Source organism: Kwoniella botswanensis, chromosome 2 (assembly GCF_036426115.1).
Source record: "Kwoniella botswanensis chromosome 2, complete sequence".
In the NCBI taxonomy this organism is placed as follows: domain Eukaryota; kingdom Fungi; phylum Basidiomycota; class Tremellomycetes; order Tremellales; family Cryptococcaceae; genus Kwoniella; species Kwoniella botswanensis.
Window position 1 is genome coordinate 418,624 of NC_088600.1, and position 26,391 is coordinate 445,014.

Genomic DNA, 26,391 nt, shown 5'->3' on the forward strand with positions numbered 1-26,391 from the left:
ATCCTGATCCTAACGTAGTGCAAAATCATAATCGCATCATGAAAGCCGTGTCGATATGCAATGGATGCGTACACAAAAATCATTGTTATGCATAGGATAACCTCAATATAGTTTGAGGATCGCATTACAGTGAGGAAGAAAAGGTCCAAGCTTTGAGCGAAGCTTTGACCGTTAGGTGATCATAGGCCGAACCATACTCTCCTTTGCTTACAGTATTTAGATTTTTCTCCTGTCATCCCTTCTTTGTCTCTCTCTCTCTCTTTCATTCCTATCATCAAACCCACTTCGATATACATATACCTTCAAAGTAAGTATCTAAATACTCACATGGGTGCCATGTTACTGACCGATAGGTCTTTCATCCTCAGATGGGTTACTCTGACAGAGAATACGCCAAACTCACTCATCACTCATATGATACATTCACCTCAGGCAAACGAGCAAGAGAGGAAGAAGATGACATAGAGAATCTTTGCAAAAGGTCAAGAGCCAAAGCAGTAGAAATGGCATTGCCACAGGCATCACTGGAGGAGAAAATTCAAGCTTTGAAGAAAAGCTTAGCAGCCAAGCAAGGTGAAATTCGATATCTGGGAGATGGAATGGAGGAGCAGGATATCATCATTCAGAAGATGGAACAAGTGATTGAGAAGAAAGAAAGGGTGATCAACGCGAAAGATAAAACGATTGAGGAAAAGGTTATCATCAATACACACAAGGAAAGCGTGATTGAGAGTCTTCGATTCTCGGCGAAGAAAAGGAGAAGTGAGTGTACGTCGAGATAACTACTGTATCCTATCAAATTTCTTGATATAGTGGATGTCCCAAAGATGATGGACTCACTAGATGATGGTATTTAGACGAATTATCGAATGCGAATGGATACACACCAGAAGCACGAGGCGGGGCGTCCAACAGAAAATGATACACTGAAATTTTCATTTCCTGGAGCGAGAAAAGTCATAAGGCAGAAGAATGAGATTGGAAGACAGTTGAGAGATGAACTCATAAGATTTCGAAGGAAGTCTGTTGTAATGGAAAAATCTGTTATCATGGAATGATGTATCGATAGATAATACTGTGAATATCCGAGTACTGTATTGGACCAGTGACACCTGTTTTTCCAATCGAAAATAAGTGCGTATACCTTACCAGCATCAGAGGTTATGTAGAAATCTATTTGTACACTTCAAATCTATATCATATGTGTACCATATGCCGTCAATCATATAACATTACATATCATATCATCATATAGTAGTATATCAACCGTATATATATATTACACTTTATACAAATTGTAAACAACCACAGCCAGATCGTCAAAACGGTAAAATATCTCAATTCGTACAAACACAAAGAAGTTGAAGGAAACGATTGTACTTCATAGCTAAACCTTCAATAGACTTCTATCAAACTAGCTCTATCCAGCCTTCCAATTGACTCTCCTTGCCATCCGCACCTCGCACCTCATAGGCCACCATAACCTATAGACTTTGTCCCTCAACCCAGACTCAATCTATCTCTCGGCGGCCTTCTCCCTCCCATACCTCCAGAGCCAGAATTATTAGCCACACTCGTACTCGTACTCGTGCCAAGCGGCAGGATGACCCATCCTTTCGGAGCTCCTCTTCTAGCTTTCACAATCTCCGCTTTCTTGATCCTGGCAGCTTCTCGAACTTCGGCCATACTGATTCGTGGATTGAGTATTTTCCCTTGAGATGGAAGTATAGGTTCGGATTTTCTTGGTTTGTACTTTTTCGTTTTCGTTTGCGTTGGAGAAGTCGATACGTTTGAAGGTGAAGCTTCAAGTGCAGGTATAGGTTCAGATTTGCGTGGTTTCGCCTTCTTCGCTGTGATGGATGGTACAGGGGCAGGTTCAGATTTCCTACTTTTCTTCTTTGCGATAATATTACTATCAACATCTGTAGTCGACACTTCACTTTTCCTCTTTTTGCCACTTGTCTTTGAGGATGAGTCTACAGTGGAAGTCCCACTAGATACTGTACCTATAACTACATCGACTGAACTCTCCGAGGGAGTTTTGAGAGTTACACTTGATTGCGAAGAGACCGGTTCAGAATCCGATATGATAGATGGAGTATCTTCCATCAACCCCATCACGGCGGTACCACCTTGTAAAGTCATACCCATACTCGTATTCTTTCTGACTTTGGATGACTTCTTAGTAGATTTCTTGATGGTAAGAGTCTTCGCTTTGTTGGCCAACTCTGCTGCTAATCCTTTAGCAGTCTTCTCACCCGCTTTCCTACCCAGGAAACCGATACAGTTGGGAGCACCACAATGACACTTGGTACGAAGTTCGTCGGATTGGGCAGCAACTCCGAAAGATTCGAAATTGTAGTCGTAGAAGAGCTACGCGGGGACAGCAGAGGACCATCAGCGTTTGTACTCTTATGATAAAACTAAAAGGCGAAGGAGTGGTATAGACGAGATGGCATCGAGATGTGTAGTTCCAAGGACTTCCATTCCCGTCTCTGAAGCTGGGTAGATCATTGAAAGGATTTCGAGAATTCCACACTCACCTCTTCGCCCGCTTTGATATCCCTCAGAGCCCACATCCCGACTTCGTATTCCTCCAGCCCATCACCTGCAATCTCGAACTTCCTCACTTCGAGGTTCGGTGCGCATCCATGATTGATGAATCTCGCGTCATTTCCTTTCATCCCCTTCAGGAAAGCAAAGCAAAACAAGGGAATGTCAACTAATGTGGCAAGACTTGACGATTTGCTAATTTTTCACTGATTCTGGTCCGACTTACAGCATCGATAACTTCATCCTGGTCATAAGCTAACGCATAGAAATTCTTAGTCCCCTTGTACTCATTTTGTATACGTTCCATGAAGGTGCTACGATGATCATAAATCAGACCCTCTATATCAGTTCAGGATGTCAATCCGACTCACTCCATCGTTATTACCTCGCCTCTATAATCCATGACGAAATCACCTTCTTTAACATCCTGAGTAAGCACGATTCCGAAACCTCTTGAACCGGTCTATTTACAAGCGTATGGACAATAATAGATCAGCTTTTTGAGATCAGGCTCAACCCAATTCCAGAAGGGTCAAACTCACATAGACTACCTTATAGCTCGCCGCTTTCCTCTTCCTCAAGGTCTTGTTCGTACATTCATCACCTGCAGGACAATCTTTCCCACAGAGATAACTCATCAATCTATTTATACATTGATCGGAACATTTCGACTCTGGCGAACATTTGCATATCGCATGAAAGTCCGTTTGGTACTTTTGTCGTTCCGGGTAGATGTCTGAATGCGGGAAAGATATACTTAGCACAAGCAAGTCGTCCAATTAGTCGTACCCAATCATGAATGAGGAATAGGAAAAAGGACAGAGACACAATTCCTAATCGGTTATCAAGTACAACATTGACTGGATGATGGGATGAACAAGGATGAAGGTCCGCGATGATCAGGGTACGGAGCTCTAAGACTCACTCTTACTTATTTTCGAATAAGCCATAGGTTTCTTCTTCCCATCCAATTTGCCATCCAACTTTTCTTTCATGATATTATACGGTAATGTAAATTCGTGCTCCTGGTTGAAGAAGAGATCATATCCATGATCATAAGGTAACGGTGGGAAAGAGACAGAGACCTTTTGTTCGTCCTTCAAAGCAGAAGCGTTCGTTTTCTTGGTCGTGGTGGAGGATGAAGCTTGTTTACTCCTCGTACTTCGTCCAACCGGTATATCTACCTTCTTACTCTTACTCTGATTCTTGGTATTTTTACTCTCGGTTTTGCGTATTGACAATATTTTGTTATGGAGTTGTTTCGTAGATGGTGGATGGGGATCTTGACAATAGAAACCAGCTGTCATATATTCCTTCTTCAATGGTTTACTATTACTGCCACCAGTACTACTTTTGACTCTTGTCTCCAATTCTATCTGAGACTCTTTCTGTTTCTGTGATTCAGCTAATGTTTGTGATTTAGATTTATAGGTCGATAATATACGTTTAGAAAGTATCTCTTTTGTAGCTTTGATCGATTTGGCGGTAACCATTTTGTGTTTCTTCTTCTGATTTATAGGTTTGGAAAGTGTAAAGCTCTTACTCCTAGTTGTATTCACCACCTTTGGACTGGTCTTAGTCTTCGGTATAGCCTCCTCCTTGCCTTTCACTGATCTAGTTATTTCTATCACATTCGTTTTCTTGTCCTTATCCATGTCTTTAGGCGTTGCTTTTGCTTTTGGTATTTTCGTGAGTGACTTCGTGATCCTCGATGAGACCGAGACCGTACGAATCGGTTTGTTGTTTATCCCAATGGCACTATTCTTACTAGACCTAACAATACTCCTTGTTCCCCTACCAACTATCGCTTGAGCTTTCGATTTCGCTTTTGAAGTATATACTTTAACTTTCTTATAAACACTATCCTTCACACCAGTTGTTTTGCCGGTACGAGTATTCACCTCTGGATTGTTACTCCTCAAAGCCGTGACCACCTCTTCACTCTTCTTGATTGGTACTATCACCTTCCCTTTCTCCTGCTTCTTCGCAGTATTATCATCTTTGACTATTGGTAACTGTATATCCAACCTGGATTTGAAAAACGTTCTCTTCTTTTTCTTCAGGTCTGGTTGTTTGATAGGTGCCATGGCGACTATGCCTACCAAGTATCTTCAATTTCCAAGATCAGGGTGTCACAGGTAGACGTCGGAGCAAGATATGTCGCCGATGAAATGGGATGAGTTCAGGTGATTAAGAGAGATAGATAAGAAGATGTCGAATGGATGTGAAGTGAAGGAAAGTGGAAAGCGCGTCTTGTCGAACGAGAGTAATGTTGATTTGTTTACACACCTAGTGAACGTTCCGACGCGTCTAGGTGAGGTGCATGTATATCGTATCTGGAATGTATGGGTTTCGCAAGTATCCACGGACAGATTTCTATTGAGAATGAACCCAAGATTGGCACAGATAGTATACGATGAGTGAGAAAAGGAGGATATAGAAAGAGGAAGTACGAATAAATGTTTTGATGTTGTTGAAGTTGGGTGCGGGAACTGAACGTAAAAACAAATCACGACTGGTACTGTCTGACTGCCGTTATCTTCGTTTTGCCTCACAACGTGGCAATGGATGATACCAATACATAAATAGTGAATACCAACTGATACATCTCTTCTTTTTTTTCCCAAAGCACGCTGTCTATAGATACATTCAGACCTATCCACCCCATTGGAAGTGGAATTTCTGACCACCCCCACCGCCGGGGAACTGACCTCCAGGGAAGCCACCGCCCTGCTGGAAGAACTGGAATGGCATACCACCACCATGATGGGCAAATGGATTATGGCCCGCCCCTTGATGAGGATCATTCGGATCATCACCATTGTCATACCTGGCTTTAAGCTCTACTCGAATTCCAAAACAAAAAAGTAAAACGTCAGCTTCTACTTACACATATGTGTGTTCAGATCTTAGCATGACTGACCTGGATCCGACAATACCTCGTATGCCTCATTCAACGCTGCCATCTTCTCTTCTGATCCACCGACATCAGGATGAGCTATCTTGGCTGCTTTACGGCTGTGTACGTAAATAGATTGTCAGCTGATCATCCAGGTGTGCATAGTGCATACCAACTTACAATGCCTTTTTGATCGTTCGCTCATCTGCATCTCGGGGTACTCCGAGGACCTGCATTGTGTACTTGTCAAAATATACCTATGCATAGGTAGATAATTCCCCACTCACCTTGTAATAATCTTTCTGTCTGGATTGTTTGAGCAACCGTTGAGCCTTCTGCACCCTATTCAATACCTGCAAGTACGACCTTCAGCTGGAGCTTCTCTCGCCTATGAAGTTGCAGGGCTAGGCGTATCGTGGCTTTTCTCAAACGAAAGAGGTACTCACATCCTGCCGTGTTCTCCCCGTATTTTCAAAAGCCTTCTCCAATACCCTAACGGCCTCCTCGTAATTCTCATCTTTCAACAACTTCTCTCCTCTGGCTATCAATCCCTCAACATTATTCTCATCCAATTCAAGCGTTATTTCACACCATTTATATCTCTTCTTATTCGACAAATCACCCGTACCTATAAAAGCCTTACATGCTAATCCGTAAATCTCCAATCTCATCTCGGAAGTTTCCTTAGGTCTGAACTTCTTATCCAGATATATCACACCTTCTTCATTTGGTTGCATAGCGCTGTCTAAAGCGGTCTCAAATCTTTCTAATAAACCTGATTCACCCTCGAAAATCTTGATGGCTGATCTGAATACATTCCCTTCCACGAAATTACGTATCTTCGCTAGATCTTTATCGAAATTCTTAATCAGTCGATGAAGTTTTTTGCACGATTTGGAATCTGGATCGTAGTGCAGACATTGCTTGATATGCGATATGGCCAAATCGGATTTGAGTAAGAAATAGGATATATAGGTCAATTTCACCGGGTATAGTGTGGATGAGGGATTCAACGATGCTAGTCGACTAAAACATTCAGAATTGTAATGAGCACACAGCACACAGGTTGTGAGAAGTGGCGTGATACACTCACCTCAGATCACCATAGACAGCTTGCACGTCACCCAACTCAGTCGCACATTCCACCCTCAACTCTCTCAGTTCAGCCGAATTCGGTCCAACTTCCAGAGCCTTTGTAGCGTGATCCACACATACATGCCATTCTTTGTTCTTCCTAGCTTTGTGTGCTGATTTACTAGCTCCAGCGGCGAGTGTAACTGAGTGGATCTACGACAACTTATTAGTAAGCTCGAACGTCACGCGGTGTCTATGAAATGTCTCACCAATTCCTCTGATTCATTATCCGATTTACTTTTCCCGTAAGCCTTGAGCTCGCTTTGAGCCTTCTCGAAGTCTCCTTCTTTAGCTAAAATTTTGGCTTTTTGTAAGTGGGCCTAAAGGTGAGATAAAAGGATATATGATTAGCAAAAGACATAGTGCACTGAGGATTCTCAATATAGCTGAGTGTTGAGGAGAACAAAAAGAAATAAGAAGGGGGAGAAGATGGATACCAATGGGAGGGAGCTGACAGATAAATGGTCAGTCTCCAATACTTACCTGAGCAAAGGAAGGGTTGATCTTCAATATCTGATCGAAATCATCCAACGCAGCACCATGTCTACCAGCTGATAGATATGCCGTCGCTCGTTTATAGTAATTCACATAACTTGTCGGATCGAGTTCTGCGAGTTTGTCAGCTATCTAGCTGTTGTCGCATGTGAGAGTAGCTATATAGACTCACCTATCGCTTCACCATATGCCCTTGCGGCTTCTATATACGACCCAGCAGCTAAGAGTTTACCTGCATCTTGGGATATCTGACTGGCTGTCCGGGATGATTCGGCTAGTGCTGAGCTGGCGAGGAGAAGGACGGGGAGGGTGAGGTATGAGGTGACTCGCATTGCGAGGGGGATCGAGCGAGTATGTAGCTATGAGTGGTTGCTAGGATGCCTATGTGTGTGGTTGCTTGAGTCAGGTAGAAATGTATTGTATTTGGCGAGAGCTGTAGAAGATGTTCACTCGTAAATTCCAGTAAAGTCCTGAGAGTTGTAACCTTCCAGCTCATCATACACGTCTCCATCACTGATGTCAACAAATGTACGGATAACTTATATTTCCCCCCACTTAGGCTTCCTTATCAAGTCATTCACCGGGAGTGGAGGTCGACCACCTGGCACTCCACTCTGAAAGTGCTCTCTCTTACGTTGACAGATAACAGTAGTCACCATATGGTGTAGTCGAGTGAGATAGGTCATATGACCTGAAACTCGAGATATATATACCGGTAGATACTTCAGAAACCTAGCTTATCTCTCTTTCATCTGTCTCATCCCTGCCTACTCCCCATTACAATCCAATTCGACGCCAAGATGCACAACCTCCCTTCTCACTGCCACCCTCTCCTCATCGCCAAGACCCTCTCCAACCTAACCTTCGCGGAGATAGCCACCCAGATCGACAAACCGGAAGTATGGACTGCATCCCTGTTCTATGGGCAAGCAGTAACTGATGAAGAAACAGCAGAAAACCTTTACAAGGTTCTAGGGGAGAACTCATTCATCGCTGAATACAACCATAATTACCTTAAGTCACCGGGAGCGAAACTGACCAAGGAGAAATTCATCAATGGGTTGATTGGAAGATCTGAGAGCTCTTTGGGTGTTAAGGGGTTGGTAGACAGAGAGAAAGGAATGGAGATGCCTCCTAAGGTATGTTTGTCATGATCATGGGTATAGTCAGTAAAATATCCACTTATGCTAATACTTGTTCATGTCACTGATTTAGGACCCGGTTTTGTATAGATTGTACGAAGTTTTGCTAGTTTATGGATACTCTTACAAGGCCATCATCCAAGAGAAGGTGAATGTATCATCACGTTCATCAGCCGACTATTGTGGGAAACGGAATATAGAGCTGATATGTGATGGACGAACAGTTCGGTGACGGTATCATGTCAGCAATCGGTGAGTCAGCTTCACCATTTTCACTTACTTGCAAAGCATCGATGGAATAGTGATCAAGCTGACCGATTCCTTTCATGTAGATTTCAGAACTTCCGTAGAAAGGAAGCCAGATCCGAAAGGTGATAGAGTAGTAATCACCATGGATGGAAAAGTGAGTTGGCTGAGCATGATAAGCGAAACTGTTTCATAGTAATCTAACTTGGCAAAGAACTGATGTTTGACTTGAAATTGCTCAGTTCTTATCTTACTCTTCGCCTGAAGCTTGGAAAGGATAATCAATCGTCTCGATAATACTGTACATATCAATAAGACCAGCCTCATTGCTATCAGTTATACGATAAGGGAACAGAAAGAAATCAATGAAACGCATGTGCGTATGAATCAAATTATATCTCGCATAGTATATCACTCTGCATAAATAACCAGATCTATAAGCATAAGTATAAGCAATCAAACCAAATCAAAATCAGATTATATATGAAGTTTAGATATTTCGTTCCCTTCTTCTTCCAGATTTCATCTTAATCTGTCATCCAGTCTTCAATCAAGAAAGCGGCTTGCAGGTTTCAAAGTATCAACCATCAATCGTTCTTGAAGATCCATTTCACGATTTACGCAGCAGCACCGGGTGGAAGTTGACCTTGATAAGGTGACAATTTTTCATTAACTTGTTGTCCCTGACCTTGACCATTCCCTTGATGTGTGTAAGGAGTGATTATATGATGATGTTCATCAGGCTCACCTGTGGCTTGTTGACCAGCTGGAGCGGATGCCGGAGCGGAATAAGCTTGTTGAGCATTGGATTGGTATGTGTGTTGAGTGGCGACATTCGGTGTAGTCGTGGTCATAGGCACAGCTGAAGCAACACCTGTTTCTGTACCTGCCTTGTTGGATGAACCTGGAGCACCGTAGGCTACAAGTTGGTTGAAAGGTGTTCGCCATGTGGGGTACTCACCACCGAAGTGTTTGAGGGTGTAGATCACTTCGAGAAGGAAGATACCGAGGACCTGTTGTGTGATTAGAACTCTAGTCAGTGAGGGATCGTTCAAGGGGTGGAGGGTGTGTCCGAGAGAAGAGGAGGAGAGCGAAGTGAGGGAGACGCGGAGGGAGAAACGAGTATGGTAAGTGTTCACTCACAAGGAAAGTCATCACCCAGCCTAATCCCACAGCAGCGTTACCCAGACTACAATCGTTCGATAATTTAGTCAGCTCCATCCGTCTTTCCAGGGTGTAGTGTAAACTCACGAAGCCCAAGTATCTCTATCATCCCATCGTGAGAAAAAGGAAGCTTCGGTTGAGAGTGCGGCAGTCGAAGCTGTTCCAAGAATCTCAGTTCACGTCAGCTCAGTTCCTCTTCTTCACGTTTCTCATATTTGTACAGATTTCTTTCGAGGGTTGCGGAATGGTGCAATACTCACCTAGGAAGTAGATGAAGAAGATACCAAACATTATGGTATCGACCATTACTGAGATCAGGATGTGGTCGGGGAAACGGAAGATGAAGAATAGGCTATAAAAAGGTTCGTCACAATTAGCAATTCAATCCCTAGTTACCTTCTTCTATCAGGACAGGATATTCGCCATGGGAAACAGCACAGAAAGGAGGTTTGATAGACTTACGCTACACCAAGATAAATGAGGAACAATATACCACCCGCAATCAATGCATTTCCAGCTGCGAAATTTGAGGCGTTGACTGGACCCGAGCCGACTATTCCATTTATCATCTGATGATCAACTTCTATCACATACTCTCCCACATGGATGATACGGATGATTGGTAAGTACATTAGTGAGAAGAATGTATGACTCACAGTAAGAGTTCGATTTGGAGATGAAAGCAGCCGACACAGCAAATAAGACTAATGACCAAAACGCAGCGAAACCTTTCAAAGAGGTAGTGAGGAGTGGGATGAACGACATATCGATGTTGATGATGTGACCGCTTTCCTACTATCGAGTGTGTTCCGTTATGAATGAACAAGAAGTAATCTTAGTATGTCAAGTGAGAGATGAGGAATGATATGGGTATCGATTCGTACACGTTGTGAAGGTTTGTTGATAGGATGGATGATTGACCTGATTGATCAATTTCTCCTTTTCCCCATGTTATATGTATGTATATATATATTCTCGTATCCTTTTGTCCTTATGGTACTGCTCTCAGACCATCCTTTGAAACGTGATCAATCTTTCGTTGTCAATTTCGGCCGTTTTTGCCATCCCACATCCGATCTGACTTTGTCATGATCAACTTCTCTCTCTTCTCTTCTTCAGTTGGACTCGTTTCACACTTTTACTCGTGAGCTGTGTACCGAAACATTTCTTCAAACAAGGTCAGGTGTTTACGAGAGGTACCGCTATTCGACTTGTTCGGTTCATAAGCATCCATCCAAGCATCCGTGCCAAGCTTTTATGCTTTTACGCACTGATAAACAAATTAAATTTCTAGGCACGGGGGGATGACGCTAGGAGTAGATCTAAAGAGGATGCCAAGGCATCCGCAAGGGTAGATAGGGAACGCCACTTCCATCTTGCGAATCTTCGCCCTAATCCTAGTTGATATCTTCCCGAGGTTATTTCGAAATCGGCTCGAGTATCTGTTCTGACTTGTATCCGAGAGAGAAGATAAATGAGTAGCTGAAATGGTGGGCATCATATACTTATATCCCTTTATTGTATCTGCTACACGTCATGATATTTCGCAAGTTATAGCTGCTGATCCACCTGAACGAAAACGCGAACATACTAATACCCAAGTTCGCTGCTGTATCTTGCTCAGGGGTGCTTTGTCTTCACTTTATGCGCTCACCGCTCTCACTGCAAGAGGATGGTTTCAATTGACAGATAGACAACTCTCTGCCATTCATGCTCACAGCGAATGTGATAAGGAGGAATCTCAGAGGGAAATCGCCTTTGTTCATTTATACCCGATAATTGAGTGTTAATGCGTCCGAGGTATACAAAATCCTACAGATGACATTCGCGACGAGAGGGCACTTTGCAGCCAATTTGTCGACAACAGAAAGTATTAAGTTAAGTGGAATTGCACTTTTAAAAACGGCGCCAATCAAATATTTGGCCTTCCAACTTCGATGTTGTGTTCCTTGGGGATCGACCGCTCCTTCTGGTCACTCATTATACTGAACATCACTTCTTCGATACAGTCCCGAGCGCATCGGGCAAATCATATTGTATATCGCGAATCAAGCACATAATTGGGTCAGATGGAAAGGATGTGGCACTTCAGTTAATCACGGCTTATCGCATGCCCAACAATCTCCCGCCTTTCTCACTTCCCAAATGAGCTGCATACCAGCTCTGTGCAACTTCATATCAAGTATCAGGTACTTTTAGGACACCATAACAGTTCTCGAATCTCCTAATGAATCCTTGAAAGAATCAAACTGTCAAATGAAACAAAAAAAAAATCTAGATAATCTGAATCCTTCCTTCACCTCTTCCGTGGTTCACGAGGACATCGGGGGCCTTTGCGTGATCAAAAGTGCCCTATGGCTTAGTGGTTAGGGCATCCAAGCGATCGCCAGTGTAAGAGAGACTACGAACTCTCAATACTGTTTGAAACGAAATAAGGTTTAGCAGGTGGAGGTCGTACTGTAAGTACTCCATTTGCTAAGTGGTTTCATATCATGGCATCGCCAGTACAATCTCTAGGAGAAACTCAGTTATACTATGCTGTAAGCAAGCCGATTGCGCCAGGTGACCATTTTTCTCGACGGAGTATATTGCATCATAGGATAATTTCGGTATCAAAAACATTTCAATCATATAAGAAAAGGATATCTATAAACACGTTAAAAGGGTCATTAGATAATCGATGATATAACACGTGAAAAAACAGAGGGAGAGGGAGATCAAGATCGTGGTGGAGTATCTAGGTTCTAGGCAGAAGCAGTAGCAGCAGACTGTTGGTTCTTAGCTGAAGATTCTTTCAAAGCTAATAATTGTTTAGATCGGAACGACTCGTAGTGGATTTGAGCGGTAGTTTCAATCAAATCTTGTAAATGGGTTCTACACAAACAAACAGAAGACAATTAGCAATGCACTTTAAAGAGATGGTCGGTGTGATATGAGGTATGGTATTCAGTTCTCACCTAGTAAGGAAATTCCTTAGGTAGATGAATTCACAATGGTTCTCATCTTCCACATTGATGACGCCCCATCGGTTCTTCCTTGCTCTGACGGGTTTACCGTCGATGATCACTGATTTTTCGGAACCGACGATGGCGAATGGGAGCATATCCTATGAGGATTCAAGTGTATTAGCAGAGATTCAGGGGGAAGTAGCAGGGGGAAGTAGAACGAGTCATAGGTGAGGAAAAAAGGTGATGCGCCCGATTGATATAAATGACCAAACACTCACCCTGATCCTCTCGTTCAGTTGTAATTCCTCTTCATCTAATTCATCAGCATCAAATGGGTATAATCTGATTTGGTTGAATTGAAGTTCTGCCATTACCTGTTAATGTACAATGGCCAGTAAGCTGTCAGCTATACACCAGCGCTAAGCTAGCTCGTCTTGACGTACCCTTTGTTTGAAGATGGCTCGTTCTTCCAAAGTCAATGAGTCTGACTTGGCAATGACGGGAACGACGTTGACCACTTCGGCAAGTTTCTTAAGGACGACTATGTCGATCTGATCAAGTTCAAAGAATATCAGTGACCATTTGATCATTTCAACGTAACATTGTGGGAGAGTGACAACTCACAGGTTTGAGGGTATGTCCAGTAGGGTTGATGAAGAACAAACAACAGTGAATTCGAGTGTCAGGGATGAATCGATCTCTCATCGCGGTGAGCTCTTTCCTCAAATAAGCTGAATGTTGGTCTTTGATCTGTGAGACAACAGAGCGGATAAATCAGTTTGAATGTAGGATAAATACATAAGGGGTACTTACATATTTCACGATAGGGTCCCAACATCCTTCATTATTCACATTATCACCGTAACCTGGTGTATCGATGATATTCAATTTCAACCTTACGCCGTTCTCAACAATGACTACATCACACCGTCAGCTTCAAACTTAAGATTAGTACGTGTCAGATAGCTCACCATGAGACAAAGCGTGAATTTCAGTAGTCTGCTTTGGTTGAGTATCAACCTCTGTTCTACCTTTCGAGTCGATCAGGTGAGAAGCGAAGAGGGTGTTGATCAATGTAGATTTCCCCAATCCAGTTTGACCTACAACCGTCGCGAAAGAGGTCTAAGCGTCATTTCCTTATTGTACAAAGAACTGTGACATACCGACTACCATAACGTTGAATTGGAATCCTCTCTTAAGTAATTTGTGCTCGATTTGACGTGTGATAGCTACCAATCAAGAATGGTTCACGATCAGCCCAATTGGACATCATGTCGTTTCGCCAGCTGTACCATCCTTCAAGAGGTACACTCACAATCAAAACCGACATATTGAGCAGCACTAATCTCTTCGGGTTGAGAGGATACCATTGAAGCAGCCATTTTGTGCGGATGCGTTCGTAAAGCGTTGGTCGATGGGAGTCAAGAGAGTGTGTGGTAAAGGTGCAGCTAAGCTGACGGGGTTATAAGAGTATGGGAATGAAGGTCGAATGGATGATGAGGTGAAGGGTTGAAATGGGATTGAGCACTACCAAAGGTAACAAAGTAGCACGGACACTCTCATTCTCATTCAGTTCAACTCGCAACTTGAACACGCTGCCACGCGACGCAAGGGGGCACCATACAAAGATAACGGAATCAATTACCTATTCCAATGGGATAAATTGGGATAAATATATGTGGACGAAAACAGCCATACTTGGTTCCACGTGTCTTGATGGCGATACCCGCGTCATGACCATCAACTTGGACTGAGACAAACAAACAAACAAGTCGAGACGGAAGAAACATCGACAAAATCCCATCAACTCCACATCATCTTCTCATTCTCCGACTTATTCACCACATCCACCCATAACAGCTCACTTGTCAACAACATAGCAGCGGAGCACGATGGCAGCTCCACCACCAGAGATATACTTAGCAGAAGGGTTCGATCCAACCTCCCTCAAGGTGAGTTATCCTCGTCAATCTTCATTGCAAGTGCGCAGAAACATGCTGATTGACAACCGATGTTTCTCAGGTCGCACAACTCAGGTCAGTCCGTTCATTCATCGAGTGACCTCCTACTAACCTTCCCATAGGTCAATACTACTATCATACGGACATGGATACCCCTCATCGGCCAAGAAAGCAGATTTAGTCCAAGCTTTCGAACAGAATGTCCTAAGTCAAGCATCTGTATGTACCCTGCATCACACGCATTACCGAGATGAATTACTGACATCACACATATCTAGGCTTTACGAGCAGCAGCCTCCAAGAAAATCAAACCTTCAAACAAAGGAATTATAACAGTATCTGAGAATGGGGACGAAGCACCTGCAGTACCTGCCAAACGACCCAGAGCGAGATCGAGACGAACGACAACAGTCGATCCTGAAATTGAAGAACCAGCTGTGGCCGCAGTCGAGCCACCAGCCAAGAAACCTCGAGCATCAGCCAGAAGTAGGAAATCAGTATCAATCGAACCTGAGTTGAAGAAAGCAACAACCACTCAACGAAAACCTAAGAAAGAATCAGTTCCAATTCAAGAGGAAGATGCGGATGATGGTGTAGAAGCTGAGATAGAGGATGAGACTACTCCTGTACGTGTCCCATTCCATACAAACCATGCAGCAGAGCTGAATTCATGAATCAGGCTCCAAAATCAACCGGGGGCCGAAAGTCCCTGCCTCCCCCTTCTTCGACTCCATCTCTACTTACCCCTGCAACGGACAGACGAAGATCAGCTGTCGGATCTTCATCCTCCGCCACAACCGAACTCCGTACACCCAGTGTTGGACCCGAGATTAAACCGCCTAGAAGCTCACGAAAGAGTGAACCGGTCAAAGTCATGGACAATGTAGCTGAGGAGAGTGAGAAGGAGGAATCCCCCAAGAAACCTATCAAACCTCAGACACCTAGAAAATCGGTGGGCGACGAATCTGGGTTCTCGGATTTCAACCCTTTCCAAAGCGGGAGTGAAGCTGCGGCAGACAAGGAAAGAAGGAGAAGAAGAAAGGTAGGTCAATTGACTCACTCAACTATATGGCAAAGTTGACACATTCAATGGTCGCAGTCTTCGCTAGGACTGGAGACCACCAAGAAACCCGCTCGACCGAGGTTTTCTGAACCTGCTCCTCGGGCCACCACTCCTACAACTCCAATTTTACGACGTGTTGGTCCAAGTCGAGAGAATCTCCGAACACCTCCATCGGAAGTCAAAGCAGCCATGAAAAGAGAACTTGACGCTGCCGTACAATATAATCAAGCTGTTGAGAACAAGCTCAACCAAATTACCACAAGGGATGCCGATGAGCCTACTCAAGTCACAGTCGAATCACATATCGTCCCTGTCGAGACAAATTCGTTGGTCAGAAAAGTCGAAAATCAAGTTGCTACCATCCCGGCAATTCGAACGACTATCCCACTATCGGTTTTATTCTTACTGTTATTATCGCTCTTAGCCAACTTCAAGTCTAATTCGTCATCTATCGGATACTGTGATTCTGGATCGAACACGAATGATATAATCCTCAATCGACAAAGCGCCATCGACGATGTTCAAGCTTGCATCGCTAGAAAGGCATCTTTAGAGTTGGATAATCACGAAGCTGCCAAACAGGTTCATTGTGATGTCAAAGATCTACCTTTGATCCCTTTCTTACCTAGACCGACAAGCTGTACTCCCTGTCCGCCCCATGCTGAATGTGAAGATGGTGCGATCGAACAGTGCATACCTGAATATATCTTGACTCCCCATCCTTTGACCTTGTTATCCCCGATATTCGATGGATTACCTGGCATGGGACCTGAAGCGTTCCCTCCTACTTGTCGACCTGATACGGCCAAGAAGAGGATGATCGGAGGATTAGCGAAAGAGCTGGAAAAGGAATTGAGCAAAGGAAGAGGACTCATTGTGTGTAATGGATTGGGTAAAGATGATGGCAGGAAAGGCGAAGGAGAGAGGTACGGTGTTGAGGAGAACGCGTTGCGAGAACGATTCGCGGCTAGGAGAGATGTGAGCTTTGAAACATATACCCATCTTGGGCAGTCAGCTGATCGAAATTTGCTGTAATTTCTATAGCCAAAATTCACTAGAGAACAGTTCGACGAGATATTCGAGTCCGCTTTGAAGGATCTGGTGGAACATGAAGATGTGATCGAGTCGATCGATGTACAGTGAGTGCGACGGATCTCTCACCTCCCCAAGGTCATTCGGTCTTGTAGCTAATCCCCGTGGTCAGTGGTAAATCGTGGTATGCCTCTTCCCGTACCGACTTGACTCTCAGTTGTCGAGCCAAATTGGAGGCCAAGGATCTCTTAGATAGATGGAAGTCTCAACTAGGCTGTAAGTTACCTCATTCACCCGGGCAAATATGAGTTAAAGCTGACTTGATGTACAGCCACTGCCGCTGTAATCGCTGCTATTATGTACCTCCAATCCGAAGTCAAGAGACGTAAAGCCGAGAAGTATAGAGCTGAGGAACTGGCTCAAGTCGCTTTGAAAAGGTTACAGGATCAAGTGAGAACCTTCTTGCAGGCATAAGTCTAAGCCGAGCTGATATCTGTTTCCTCTATAGGAACAATCGCATTACGTTGATCCAGCCCTCACCCCTCACCCTTTTATCCCTCCTGATCAACTCCGAGATCTGGTTATGCCCCCTAAGGGATCAACAGCATCTCGCTCGAGACTATGGACCAGAGTGCAAGAATTAGTGGAGGCGAATGCAAATGTAGCAGTCAGGGAGAAAGAGGTGAAAGGAGAACTATGGAAGACATGGGAATGGGCTGGGGCAGCCGTAGAGGGAGCTGATAGTAGACATGTGACGTGGGAGAGTTGATGAGATTGTTCTTTCGTACACGTATAGTTATATATACCTTTTTCCGTGTTAGCGTAGTTTTGGGTTATTGTTCAGTGGCTCATGCAATGTCGTTTCGTATAACACGGTATAGACTGGTATCAGAGGCTGAGAGTGGACAACCTCCACATTTGATAGTTGATAGTTGACGCAATTTGGATGGTGGGTGGTGGATACGGTGAAACCCTATCAACACATCCTCCATTCCTCTCTTTCTCCTCTTCCCCCTCATTCTCGTATATCTCGTCAAGTGAAGGGTCTATCCACGACGTCGTCTATCGCTCAATTGATTATCCTGCTCTTCTTAGGAGCTCTATTTTTGTTGACTAAGAAAAATATAAACAAGGCAGAACAGTTGAACAAGATGGTATGTCTTCCTTTTGTCTTCGATGAGTCGTTCGACTGACGATTATAACTATTCTTTCTCTACGATTCATTCCATTGATATGACCTCGTATCAATCCCATCGATATGCTCGATTCGTCATGCCACATATATCGTACCTGCATCAATCATCGTGGTGTTCCGTGACACTTGATACAGCCATTACCTGGAATGAAATCTAGAGAAGCGGGGGTGATAAGTGAATTCAAGATGATCACAGCTACATCGTGAGTTGGGGCCCTCTGCTGCTTACGGATATGGTTAAACGACTGATTCATATCTCTTGTGAATATGATATATAGCGAGAAAGACGCTAGTAGATTTGTCAAGAAGTATAAAACCCTCGAAGCTGTGAGTTAGCCGTCGGGATCAACGACAACTATATCCCCTTTCCCCTTTTCACCTGCTTAATGTCGTAAATGGGATCAGAGGGTTAAAGCTGAATGTAGATTGTCTTCGTTCCAGGCCCTCGACGCATTTTACAATGACCCCTCGTCAGCTAGTCTGAGTAATGGAAGCGGGTCTAACAAAGGTCAAGAAAAGAAGTTGGGTGAAATATGGGAGAAGTACATAGGTGGGTTTGCAACTCCATTATCAACCCAAACCTCCATCATTGATGAAGATTGATTTTGGCTGCTTTGGCAGACTCGTCCGATCCTAAATTGGTGAAGATCGATGGAACGTTAGCAATCTGTGAAGAGATTGGGGTGGATCCATCAAGTGTGAGTTGGAGTTTGACGATTTCTGCAATGTCTCTCTTTATCATTTGTTTTACGATCAGAAAGAAGAATTATTTAATGTTCTCTTTCCGATCAATATGTAGAGATATAGATATAGCTGATCATGATATCTACACAAATTCCACAGGATCCCGTATTATTCTGTCTCGCCGCCGATTTAGGATCCAAAGTGACTGGTGAATGGGAGAAAGAACCTTTCGTTAAAGGTATCGCATCATATCCTGGAAAGTGAGTAGAATCCCATGACTGTATGACCTACCAGGAATGTCCTGCTGGGTTGATGATCCACCTTGCATCATATCTGTTCGCGAATGTTCAATGTTCGGGACTGACTCTGCAATGTGGAACTCATCAACAGCATCGACTCCCTCTCATCACTGAAGAATTACCTTCCTGCACTTCGTAAGAAATTGAATACCGACCCGACGTATTTCAAGAAGGTTTATATGCATACGTTCACTCTGGCAAAAGGTCAAGATTTCGGTGCCAGGACACTACAGCTTGATACAGGTGAGTTCTCAGTTCACCGTGACCTGATCAGTATCCAAACAATCAACAAGCTGGATTCACCCGATATCCACATTTATGATCTTCCCCTTATTGTTGATGATCTCTTTGACCATGAGATTGTCTCTTTCAACTTATCAATCGGCATTGGCGTGAATACTAATCATTCACTTTATGATACCCACTCTCAGCCCTAGACTTATGGACTCTCTTCATCCCCCCTGCCTTATCCTCCTCCCCATCCGCCCTAGCCCGTTCATTGGATAATCGTCCACCAGAATTCACCGAGGAAGAGTTCGATCTCTGGATAGAATTCATGAAGAAAAAGGGAAAAGCCGTTAGTAAAGATACGTGGAGCCTGTTGGTAGATTTCATAAGGACGATTGATAAGGATTTCAAAGAGTATGATGATGAAGGTAGGTTCTGGGCTTGTACACTGATCATATTTCTCTTTTGGACAGGGAAACATGCTGATAGTTTACTTTGATTTGACAATAGGAGCATGGCCATCTACGATAGACGATTTTGTAGAGTTCGTGAGGACTAGACGTACCTCGAAATAAGGATAGAATCATTCAAGATTTACTTTTCGCATTTGACCTTTAACCTTTAACCTCGTTCTCTTTTCTCACCTTCCCCAGAGTTCGGTCTTATCGATCTTATTTCTTACCATCGCTCTATGTATACATCAATATATTCTTAATATAACGGAACTTATCCGAATTCATGTAAGATAATAATCATACTACGTACAGTGCAGCATACCAGTCACGAACGAGGAAGTTATGATTTGATCTATTCATGACCTCAATCGAGGTATATCAATAATTGAAGTACAAAAAGTCCCCTTTAGTCAACAAAAGGTAAACTGAGTCACCACATTGTATCGACAGAAAAGCAAAGCACACCACACCAATGCATTGTGATACATTGTCAGAAAATATCGAGCAACGAATCAGTGAATTACATGTACAGTACAGTATCTATAGTAAAAACTAAGAACTCCTCAATTTCCTAGCAGCTTCACCCAAAGCATCCATAGCATCTTTCGCTTCGCCTTCTCCATCATTTTCCTCAGAACCCCACCCCGAAGTAGATACCAGACTTATACTTCCAGATTCACTTGAATCATCTATCAACTTTAGTCCGCCTGATGAACACCTGTTCGTATTCGTACTGTTGTGTTTATCGTTAGTCTCATTGTCCTCATTGTTTTTATCGTTTTCAATCTCATTTCCATGGTTATTTGTGTTACTATTGGTGGTGCTTTTATTGATGAACGGATTACTTGTCGATAAAGTAGTGATAGGTGAAACCTCCCCTACAGGAGGTAACTTGTAAGCCGTCCTAACGGTAGCTTGACTGAGCTCATGCAGACTTTGCATGGAAGCTGAAGTTCTACTGCTCAAAATGGACAAAGCGATCGAAGCTCTTTCTTCAGGGTTGGCTCTATCCAAACCATCCAATAGATCATCTTCCTCTAATACTTTATAAGGTGTAGAATCGAAGGTGGAATACGATTGTTGATGTACCAAATTAGGTTTTAGTTTCGTATTAGATGACGATGGGATCAAATCGGGAGTGGTAGAGCGTGAATGAATTGCAGAGGCCGGTAAAGAGATATGAGGATTGGAATGATAACTTCTAACCAACCCTTCTCGACTGATCAGTTCAATTGGTTGATCGCAATTATCCGTATCCTTATTCTTTATTTCGTTGATTGATCCAAATGTACACTCGCCTTGTCTCTCATGTTCGTGTCCTTCATCGGAATCAGCTTTCTCTCTTACGGTTATACCTTGTTCCATGGATGTCGAAGGGGTGATCAACTCCGATCCAATCGATATGGACGATTTCGATTTCGCGATCGAGGTGTTATAGTGCACCCCGAACGATTCAGATGATTTTCGAGTCTCAATTTCGACTTCACTATCTTCATCTTCTTCAGGCTGCTTAGTGTACTGGTTCGGTATGGGAACCAACGTCACTGAAGGCTGTTTACGTGGACGAGCGGGCGGTGGTGGTGATTTGGGCGTGACTACTTCTTCTATCGGATCGTGACTTGGAGGTGTTCTATGTCCGGATTTACTTGAAATGATCTGTGATGGAGATGATGACAATGGGAATAGTGGTTCAGGAGGAACAGGGATCCTATCATTTCTCATCTTCCCTTTTTCTTTCGCTGAAGAAGATAACCAAGTAGAATTTAGAACGCTCTTACCCCATTCACCCTCGTCTTCCTCTCCCAGACCAAAAGTAGACTCCCTGAACCCTTTTAGCTGACTGGAGAATCGCTTGTTCCTTCGTGTGGGAACTGTGAAGTCTGTCCCTTCACCTGGTAGAGCAGATATCGTAGAGTTCCGATGAGGATTGAAGACATCGCCAATCTCGTGATTGTGATTATGGTTGAGATCGGAAGATCCAGCTGCTGAGACAGGAAAAGACTCGATAGCTCTCCTTCGATCATATTTGTTGGGTGTGGTCTGCAGTGATTCGGATGGTAGTTGATTATGGTTCGGCATTTCAATCGGGCTCAGTGTCATTGGACTGGATCCTGCGATGTGGGTATTTGACGTACCCGCTTGAGTTGGTGTCGTAGGTGATCGGTCCTCAAACGAAAATTTCTTCAACAAACCGCTACTACCCATCTGATGGGAATCTTCCGACGATGGCCCAGCTATCATCTCCCGGCGAGGGGCATCTAGCAACCTCGATGGAGGTGCTGATAGAGGGGCTTGAGGTAATCTGCTTGTTGTCCTCAGAGGTAATCGGTGCGCTTCATGCTGTTTCTTCCTCGCTGCTGAGATCAGGATCAGGTCGGATTCGGTTAGACCTTGCGCTTTCAAAGATGAGAGCCATTGTTCAGGTAAGTCGGATAGGTCTGGAGATACATGCAAGTCGTGCTGGTTGGTTGAACGATTTCAGCAACACTCGTCGTATCAGCGAGAGAGAGAGATACACTCACACCAACATTAAAAGGTCTACCTATGCCTTCATCGCCTTCATCGCCCTCTTCTCCTATCCTATCCACTTTCTCCCAGCCATCTTGCCAGTCATTCGTCTTTCTCCTCCTTCCCTTCCTCCATGTACTTCCACTACCACCACCATGACCCTTCTTATTAGGAGAAGTATTATCGACATTACTGTCCGTATTCCTCCTCATGACACTTCCAACTCTGTTCAGTCCCTTTCCTATCCCCATTAACAATTGACCCGAAGATCTTTTCCTTCCTAGTGGTACATCTGGTTTTTTACCCGACGAAGTTGTCGAAGTCGAAGAGATAGACGAGGACAACATGACCTTTTCCGATCTTATAGATTCTGCTTGACCAAAACCCACTTTCTTCTTTTTGGGTGTGAATGACGACGAGATATAAGGCGGAGCAGTTGATATGGATATAGATGGACTATCAGGTGGTCTAGCCAACTGAGTTAAAGTGGTAGTAGACGTACTTCGATTTATAGCTGTTGATGTTGAATTTGAGTAGTGCTCGTTACCATATGGAAATGGGTATCCTGAGATGGAAATGGAGGAAGAAGCAATAGGTGTAGATGGGGAAGACGAGATGATCGATGGCGAGGAGACTGGTGGGATACTTGATGTGTAGATGGTAGTAGGCAATCGTTGAAGAGGGATAAAATGACTAGGGGTTGGTTTGGACGATTTGCTGTGTTTGAAATAGGTCAGTCTGTGATTGTCACAAACAGCAGCAGAACAAGCAGAGCAATGGTAAAGTGATTGAGTGGGAGCACAGCAAATGATCTGAAATCATCTTCCCAGACGTCATCCATGTGAGCCCTTGTCAATATACACAAACCCGCTGTATTCCAATTCGAATTCGAACAAAAGGTTGTTTTCTCGTTACTTGAAATAGGGTACATGACAACACCACAAACGGACTTTCCTTCCCCACTCAGTGACTGTTACTCACGGGTTTAACTCCAATCCCAATCCCAATCCCACAGTTGACGAAGGCGCTGGACTTCTTGGTACTCCTGAACAATCTAATCCTGGTCCACCAGCAGGTAAAGAAGGTAATGCCTTGTCGCTACTTTTCGAACGAAAGGTGCCGGGTCTTGACATCTTGAAGAGTAGCTGCTGATGTGAGATCGAAAGTGATGATCGGTCGATACCCGTAGCTGATGGGGAATATCTGATAAAGGGAGTGGGAGTGTGACGATATGGGATGGGTTCGACTATTGCCTATGCCTAGGATGATTAGTGATAAGTGGTTAGTGATGGGCGATTGATTGTCTATGTCTCTACGGTATCAGATCAGAGCAGTAAGAGTGATATGTAAAAGAAATGTGGTTGATCTTGATTGATTGATTGATTGTTTTGATTGACTGTATACATGCTCTTAGTATTCCTTTACCCTGCGCACAGACGCACAGCCTGACATCCAGCCAACACACACGATCGCACAATCATCACTCTGGTCGTTTAGCTCTCCCATCCACCACCACATTGGTCTCCAACAAGAGAGCGGTGTACGTTCATCCGACCATTAATCGAGCTTAAGCATGGATTCTCAGTGTCTTTTCATGGTGATACGAACAAGTGCAATGATCGAGCTGCGGAGACTAAGACTAAAGAATGAGAACAACAACAAACCCAGACCGAGAAAAGCAATCGCGGTGTGAACGGCAGGTCCGAGCGAACAGAGCTAATCACAATCCATCGGTCTAGCCTCCAGATGCCACATACACTAAACACCGTGACGCTGACGGAATCAAATATCGGAGATACTTGTTGAACGTGGCGGTTCCTACCTTATGCCACGCTAGCATCTCTCGATGACCTCTTGGATTTTTTCAATCTCAACGTTGAGACGAGGATCTTTCACAACCTCAAAAAAGCTTGCGATAGCTTATATCATATAACATAAAAATTGCTGTGATTTACTTTTCAAGAACAGCAGATCCAAAATGTAAGCTTCCTTTTCAGATGCCTCTTTCAGGAAAATAGCTGACAAACTCTGTCCAACTCCCAGGACTATCCTAGGTATCAACTTTGGTCAATCTTACGCTTCCATTGCCGTTATTGACAAGGCGAGTTGGACCGTTCTTTTGCACAATTTCAGATGTAAATGACTAATGTACTTCATCATGTAGGAAGGACACCCACAATGTATTGCCAACGAAGAAGGTGAGAGGCAAATCGCTTGTGCCATCTCATACGTCGGTGAACAAGTTGTAAGTTATCCTGTGGACCAATCTGCAAGAGGGTATTACTGACGACTTGTTGATGTAACAGTACATCGGTAACGGTGCTAAACCCCACTTGGTCAAGAATGGTAAAAACACAATCATGGGATTCCGAAACCTCTTAGGTCACACGTTAGTACAACCTCGTCAGCGAAGTCACTTGATATCCCAAAAGCTAAATGGTTTTTTTTTGTAGTTACGATGAAGTCGATCACACCACCATCTTGACCGCCCCTTTACTCGCCGACTCCCAAACTCCAGCTTACACCGTTGACATCCTCGTTCCCCCTGCTCCTGCTTCCAAACCCGCTTCCAACCCTAGATCAGCCGCTGCTTCCGGTGCAGCTACTCCCAACCCTGCCGCCTTGGAACCTATCCCATCCACCAAAACCATCACCGTTCCAGAAGTGACCTCCCTTTTCCTGTCCACTTTACTCAACTCCGCAACAGATTTCCTTGGAACGAAACCTTCCGCATGTGTCATCTCAGCCCCAACGTGGTTCACTCCTGCTCAACATGATGCTCTCCGAAAGGCTGCTGAGGAAGCTGGTATTGCCGTTTTGCAGGTCTTAGATGAAGCTGCTGCTGTATTAGTAGGATACAGGGTAGGTCTATCGGAGGAAAGGAAATCAAGAGGTTTGTTAGGTAAACCTGAAGAAGGTGATGCAGGAGAGAATGAAAAGAGGGATAAGAAGGTGGTTGTGCTGGATATGGGTGAAACCAGTCTGGCTATCAGTGTGATCCAAGTTTCAGAAGGTCAATATACCGTTTTGAATAAGGGTAGAGATGATAAATTGGGTGGCAGGGAATTCGATAACTTGGTGAGTGCATACCTTCGTTCTCGACAAATGTTCTTTATGCCAATCTAAATTGGTATGAATATCCAGAGAAGAGAATACCCAGCTGATAGGCGATTTGCAGCTCCTCAAACACTTCTCCAAAGAATTCACCAAAAAGACCAAAGTCGCTCTTGACCTACCATGTGGACCTGACGCTTCAGCCGCCGACAAACGAGCCGACGCCAAGCTCGTCTTAGCTGTTGAACACACCAAACGATCCTTGTCAGCCTCTAGTGGTGCTGCAACATGTGCTGTCGAGTCATTGAAAGATGGTTACGACTTGTCTTCATCTATCAACCGATTGAGATTCGACGGATTGGCTTCAGGTGTATACAGACAAGTAGGAAACAAGTTGACCGAAGTTGTCAAAGAGGCTGGATTGGATTTGGCTGAAATTGATGAAATTTTGTTGGCTGGTGCATCAACCTTATTCACTGGATTACAACAACATCTATCACTCCTTGTTTCACCTACTACCCCTGTAACATCTACCATCGACCCATCCGAGGTGATTGCTATCGGTTGTGCCCTTCAAGCCCTCCATCTGGAAACTTTGGAAGATGGTCTCAAAGTTGATGATGTCCTTGCATCAGTCAAGGAGAAAGTAGACGTTACTTCTCAACCTATAGGATTGGTCTTACCTGGACAACAAGGCGATGAGCTCGCTGCTGTGATTGTAGATTCAGGTGCACCTTTACCGGTAAGAAGAAGAGTAGCTATTCCAGTACAGGGAGTGAACGGAAAGGTCGCTCTGGAATTATGGGAAGGTAAACATGAAGTTAAAATTGAGAAGATCGAAAGACCCCCTCTTGAAAAGACCGATGATGATGAAGAGGATGAGGAAGATGAAGAGGAGGAAGATGAAGAAGTGAAGACTCCCATAACTAAGAAAGTAAAGGCTTTAGGTGGAGTTGAAGTAGAGGTTAAAGGTGATAATCAGTTGATCTTGGAGGTTATCGTACAACGAAATGGAGGTTTGAACGTCAAGGCTTGGCAAGAAGGTAATGAAGCTGCTGCCGATAGCTTCGAAATATAAGTATAGATGACTTTTACAACGTATAAAATCTGGATACTTGGTATCATTGACTCTTCTTTCCATATTTCCGTCTGTGCATACTTTCTTATAACTTAGATAAATATGAATCTTGCATGGATATCATTGCATTTCTGCCGTTTGCCTCTGACTTCTGCTCTGTACATTGTAGCACTTGCTTGGAAATCATAAACATGCATTGTTCCGTTACGTTCAACATTCAACATCGTTATTACCGTACGACTTGTACCCTCTC

At 43.8% G+C, this 26,391-nt stretch overlaps 10 protein-coding genes across 10 annotated transcripts; 5 read left to right on the forward strand and 5 right to left on the reverse strand.

The window, feature by feature from the left end:
- Positions 1 to 503: 503 nt before the first annotated feature.
- L199_007046 (uncharacterized protein) lies at positions 504 to 922 on the forward strand (the record flags this gene model as incomplete). The annotated part of the gene is made up of 2 exons (XM_064892743.1): positions 504 to 762; positions 858 to 922. 2 exons carry the CDS (start codon positions 504 to 506, stop codon positions 920 to 922), a joined length of 324 nt encoding a protein of 107 aa, XP_064748815.1.
- Positions 923 to 1,500: 578 nt separating this feature from the next.
- On the reverse strand, positions 1,501 to 4,640 carry L199_007047 (uncharacterized protein; the record flags this gene model as incomplete). The annotated part of the gene is made up of 6 exons (XM_064892744.1): positions 1,501 to 2,373; positions 2,544 to 2,687; positions 2,780 to 2,867; positions 2,925 to 3,016; positions 3,096 to 3,289; positions 3,479 to 4,640. 6 exons carry the CDS (start codon positions 4,638 to 4,640, stop codon positions 1,501 to 1,503), a joined length of 2,553 nt encoding a protein of 850 aa, XP_064748816.1.
- Positions 4,641 to 5,208: 568 nt separating this feature from the next.
- On the reverse strand, positions 5,209 to 7,413 carry L199_007048 (uncharacterized protein; the record flags this gene model as incomplete). Its single annotated transcript, XM_064892745.1, has 9 exons — positions 5,209 to 5,396; positions 5,477 to 5,571; positions 5,633 to 5,682; positions 5,740 to 5,805; positions 5,899 to 6,478; positions 6,546 to 6,739; positions 6,796 to 6,906; positions 7,070 to 7,194; positions 7,254 to 7,413. 9 exons carry the CDS (start codon positions 7,411 to 7,413, stop codon positions 5,209 to 5,211), a joined length of 1,569 nt encoding a protein of 522 aa, XP_064748817.1.
- A 468-nt stretch (positions 7,414 to 7,881) lies between these two features.
- Positions 7,882 to 8,750, forward strand: L199_007049 (cyanate hydratase; the record flags this gene model as incomplete). The annotated part of the gene is made up of 5 exons (XM_064892746.1): positions 7,882 to 8,220; positions 8,297 to 8,371; positions 8,448 to 8,475; positions 8,556 to 8,626; positions 8,712 to 8,750. The coding sequence occupies 5 exons, from the start codon at positions 7,882 to 7,884 to the stop codon at positions 8,748 to 8,750; spliced, it is 552 nt and encodes a 183-aa protein (XP_064748818.1).
- Positions 8,751 to 9,086: 336 nt separating this feature from the next.
- L199_007050 (uncharacterized protein) lies at positions 9,087 to 10,398 on the reverse strand (the record flags this gene model as incomplete). Its single annotated transcript, XM_064892747.1, has 6 exons — positions 9,087 to 9,482; positions 9,613 to 9,658; positions 9,721 to 9,790; positions 9,894 to 9,985; positions 10,096 to 10,186; positions 10,290 to 10,398. The coding sequence occupies 6 exons, from the start codon at positions 10,396 to 10,398 to the stop codon at positions 9,087 to 9,089; spliced, it is 804 nt and encodes a 267-aa protein (XP_064748819.1).
- Positions 10,399 to 12,377: 1,979 nt separating this feature from the next.
- Positions 12,378 to 13,963, reverse strand: L199_007051 (uncharacterized protein; the record flags this gene model as incomplete). The annotated part of the gene is made up of 9 exons (XM_064892748.1): positions 12,378 to 12,507; positions 12,591 to 12,739; positions 12,860 to 12,955; positions 13,025 to 13,132; positions 13,206 to 13,331; positions 13,395 to 13,498; positions 13,553 to 13,681; positions 13,745 to 13,810; positions 13,897 to 13,963. The coding sequence occupies 9 exons, from the start codon at positions 13,961 to 13,963 to the stop codon at positions 12,378 to 12,380; spliced, it is 975 nt and encodes a 324-aa protein (XP_064748820.1).
- Positions 13,964 to 14,473: 510 nt separating this feature from the next.
- L199_007052 (uncharacterized protein) lies at positions 14,474 to 17,406 on the forward strand (the record flags this gene model as incomplete). Its single annotated transcript, XM_064892749.1, has 10 exons — positions 14,474 to 14,533; positions 14,604 to 14,617; positions 14,665 to 14,761; positions 14,821 to 15,168; positions 15,222 to 15,584; positions 15,642 to 16,583; positions 16,650 to 16,744; positions 16,810 to 16,913; positions 16,969 to 17,087; positions 17,146 to 17,406. 10 exons carry the CDS (start codon positions 14,474 to 14,476, stop codon positions 17,404 to 17,406), a joined length of 2,403 nt encoding a protein of 800 aa, XP_064748821.1.
- Positions 17,407 to 17,979: 573 nt separating this feature from the next.
- L199_007053 (uncharacterized protein) lies at positions 17,980 to 19,618 on the forward strand (the record flags this gene model as incomplete). The annotated part of the gene is made up of 8 exons (XM_064892750.1): positions 17,980 to 18,035; positions 18,111 to 18,159; positions 18,274 to 18,382; positions 18,454 to 18,530; positions 18,676 to 18,776; positions 18,907 to 19,058; positions 19,247 to 19,471; positions 19,554 to 19,618. 8 exons carry the CDS (start codon positions 17,980 to 17,982, stop codon positions 19,616 to 19,618), a joined length of 834 nt encoding a protein of 277 aa, XP_064748822.1.
- A 432-nt stretch (positions 19,619 to 20,050) lies between these two features.
- L199_007054 (uncharacterized protein) lies at positions 20,051 to 23,139 on the reverse strand (the record flags this gene model as incomplete). Its single annotated transcript, XM_064892751.1, has 3 exons — positions 20,051 to 21,958; positions 22,021 to 22,723; positions 22,988 to 23,139. 3 exons carry the CDS (start codon positions 23,137 to 23,139, stop codon positions 20,051 to 20,053), a joined length of 2,763 nt encoding a protein of 920 aa, XP_064748823.1.
- Positions 23,140 to 23,752: 613 nt separating this feature from the next.
- L199_007055 (uncharacterized protein) lies at positions 23,753 to 26,138 on the forward strand (the record flags this gene model as incomplete). Its single annotated transcript, XM_064892752.1, has 7 exons — positions 23,753 to 23,807; positions 24,004 to 24,107; positions 24,171 to 24,251; positions 24,313 to 24,395; positions 24,460 to 24,872; positions 24,924 to 25,084; positions 25,185 to 26,138. The coding sequence occupies 7 exons, from the start codon at positions 23,753 to 23,755 to the stop codon at positions 26,136 to 26,138; spliced, it is 1,851 nt and encodes a 616-aa protein (XP_064748824.1).
- Between the last annotated feature and the right edge of the window lie 253 nt (positions 26,139 to 26,391).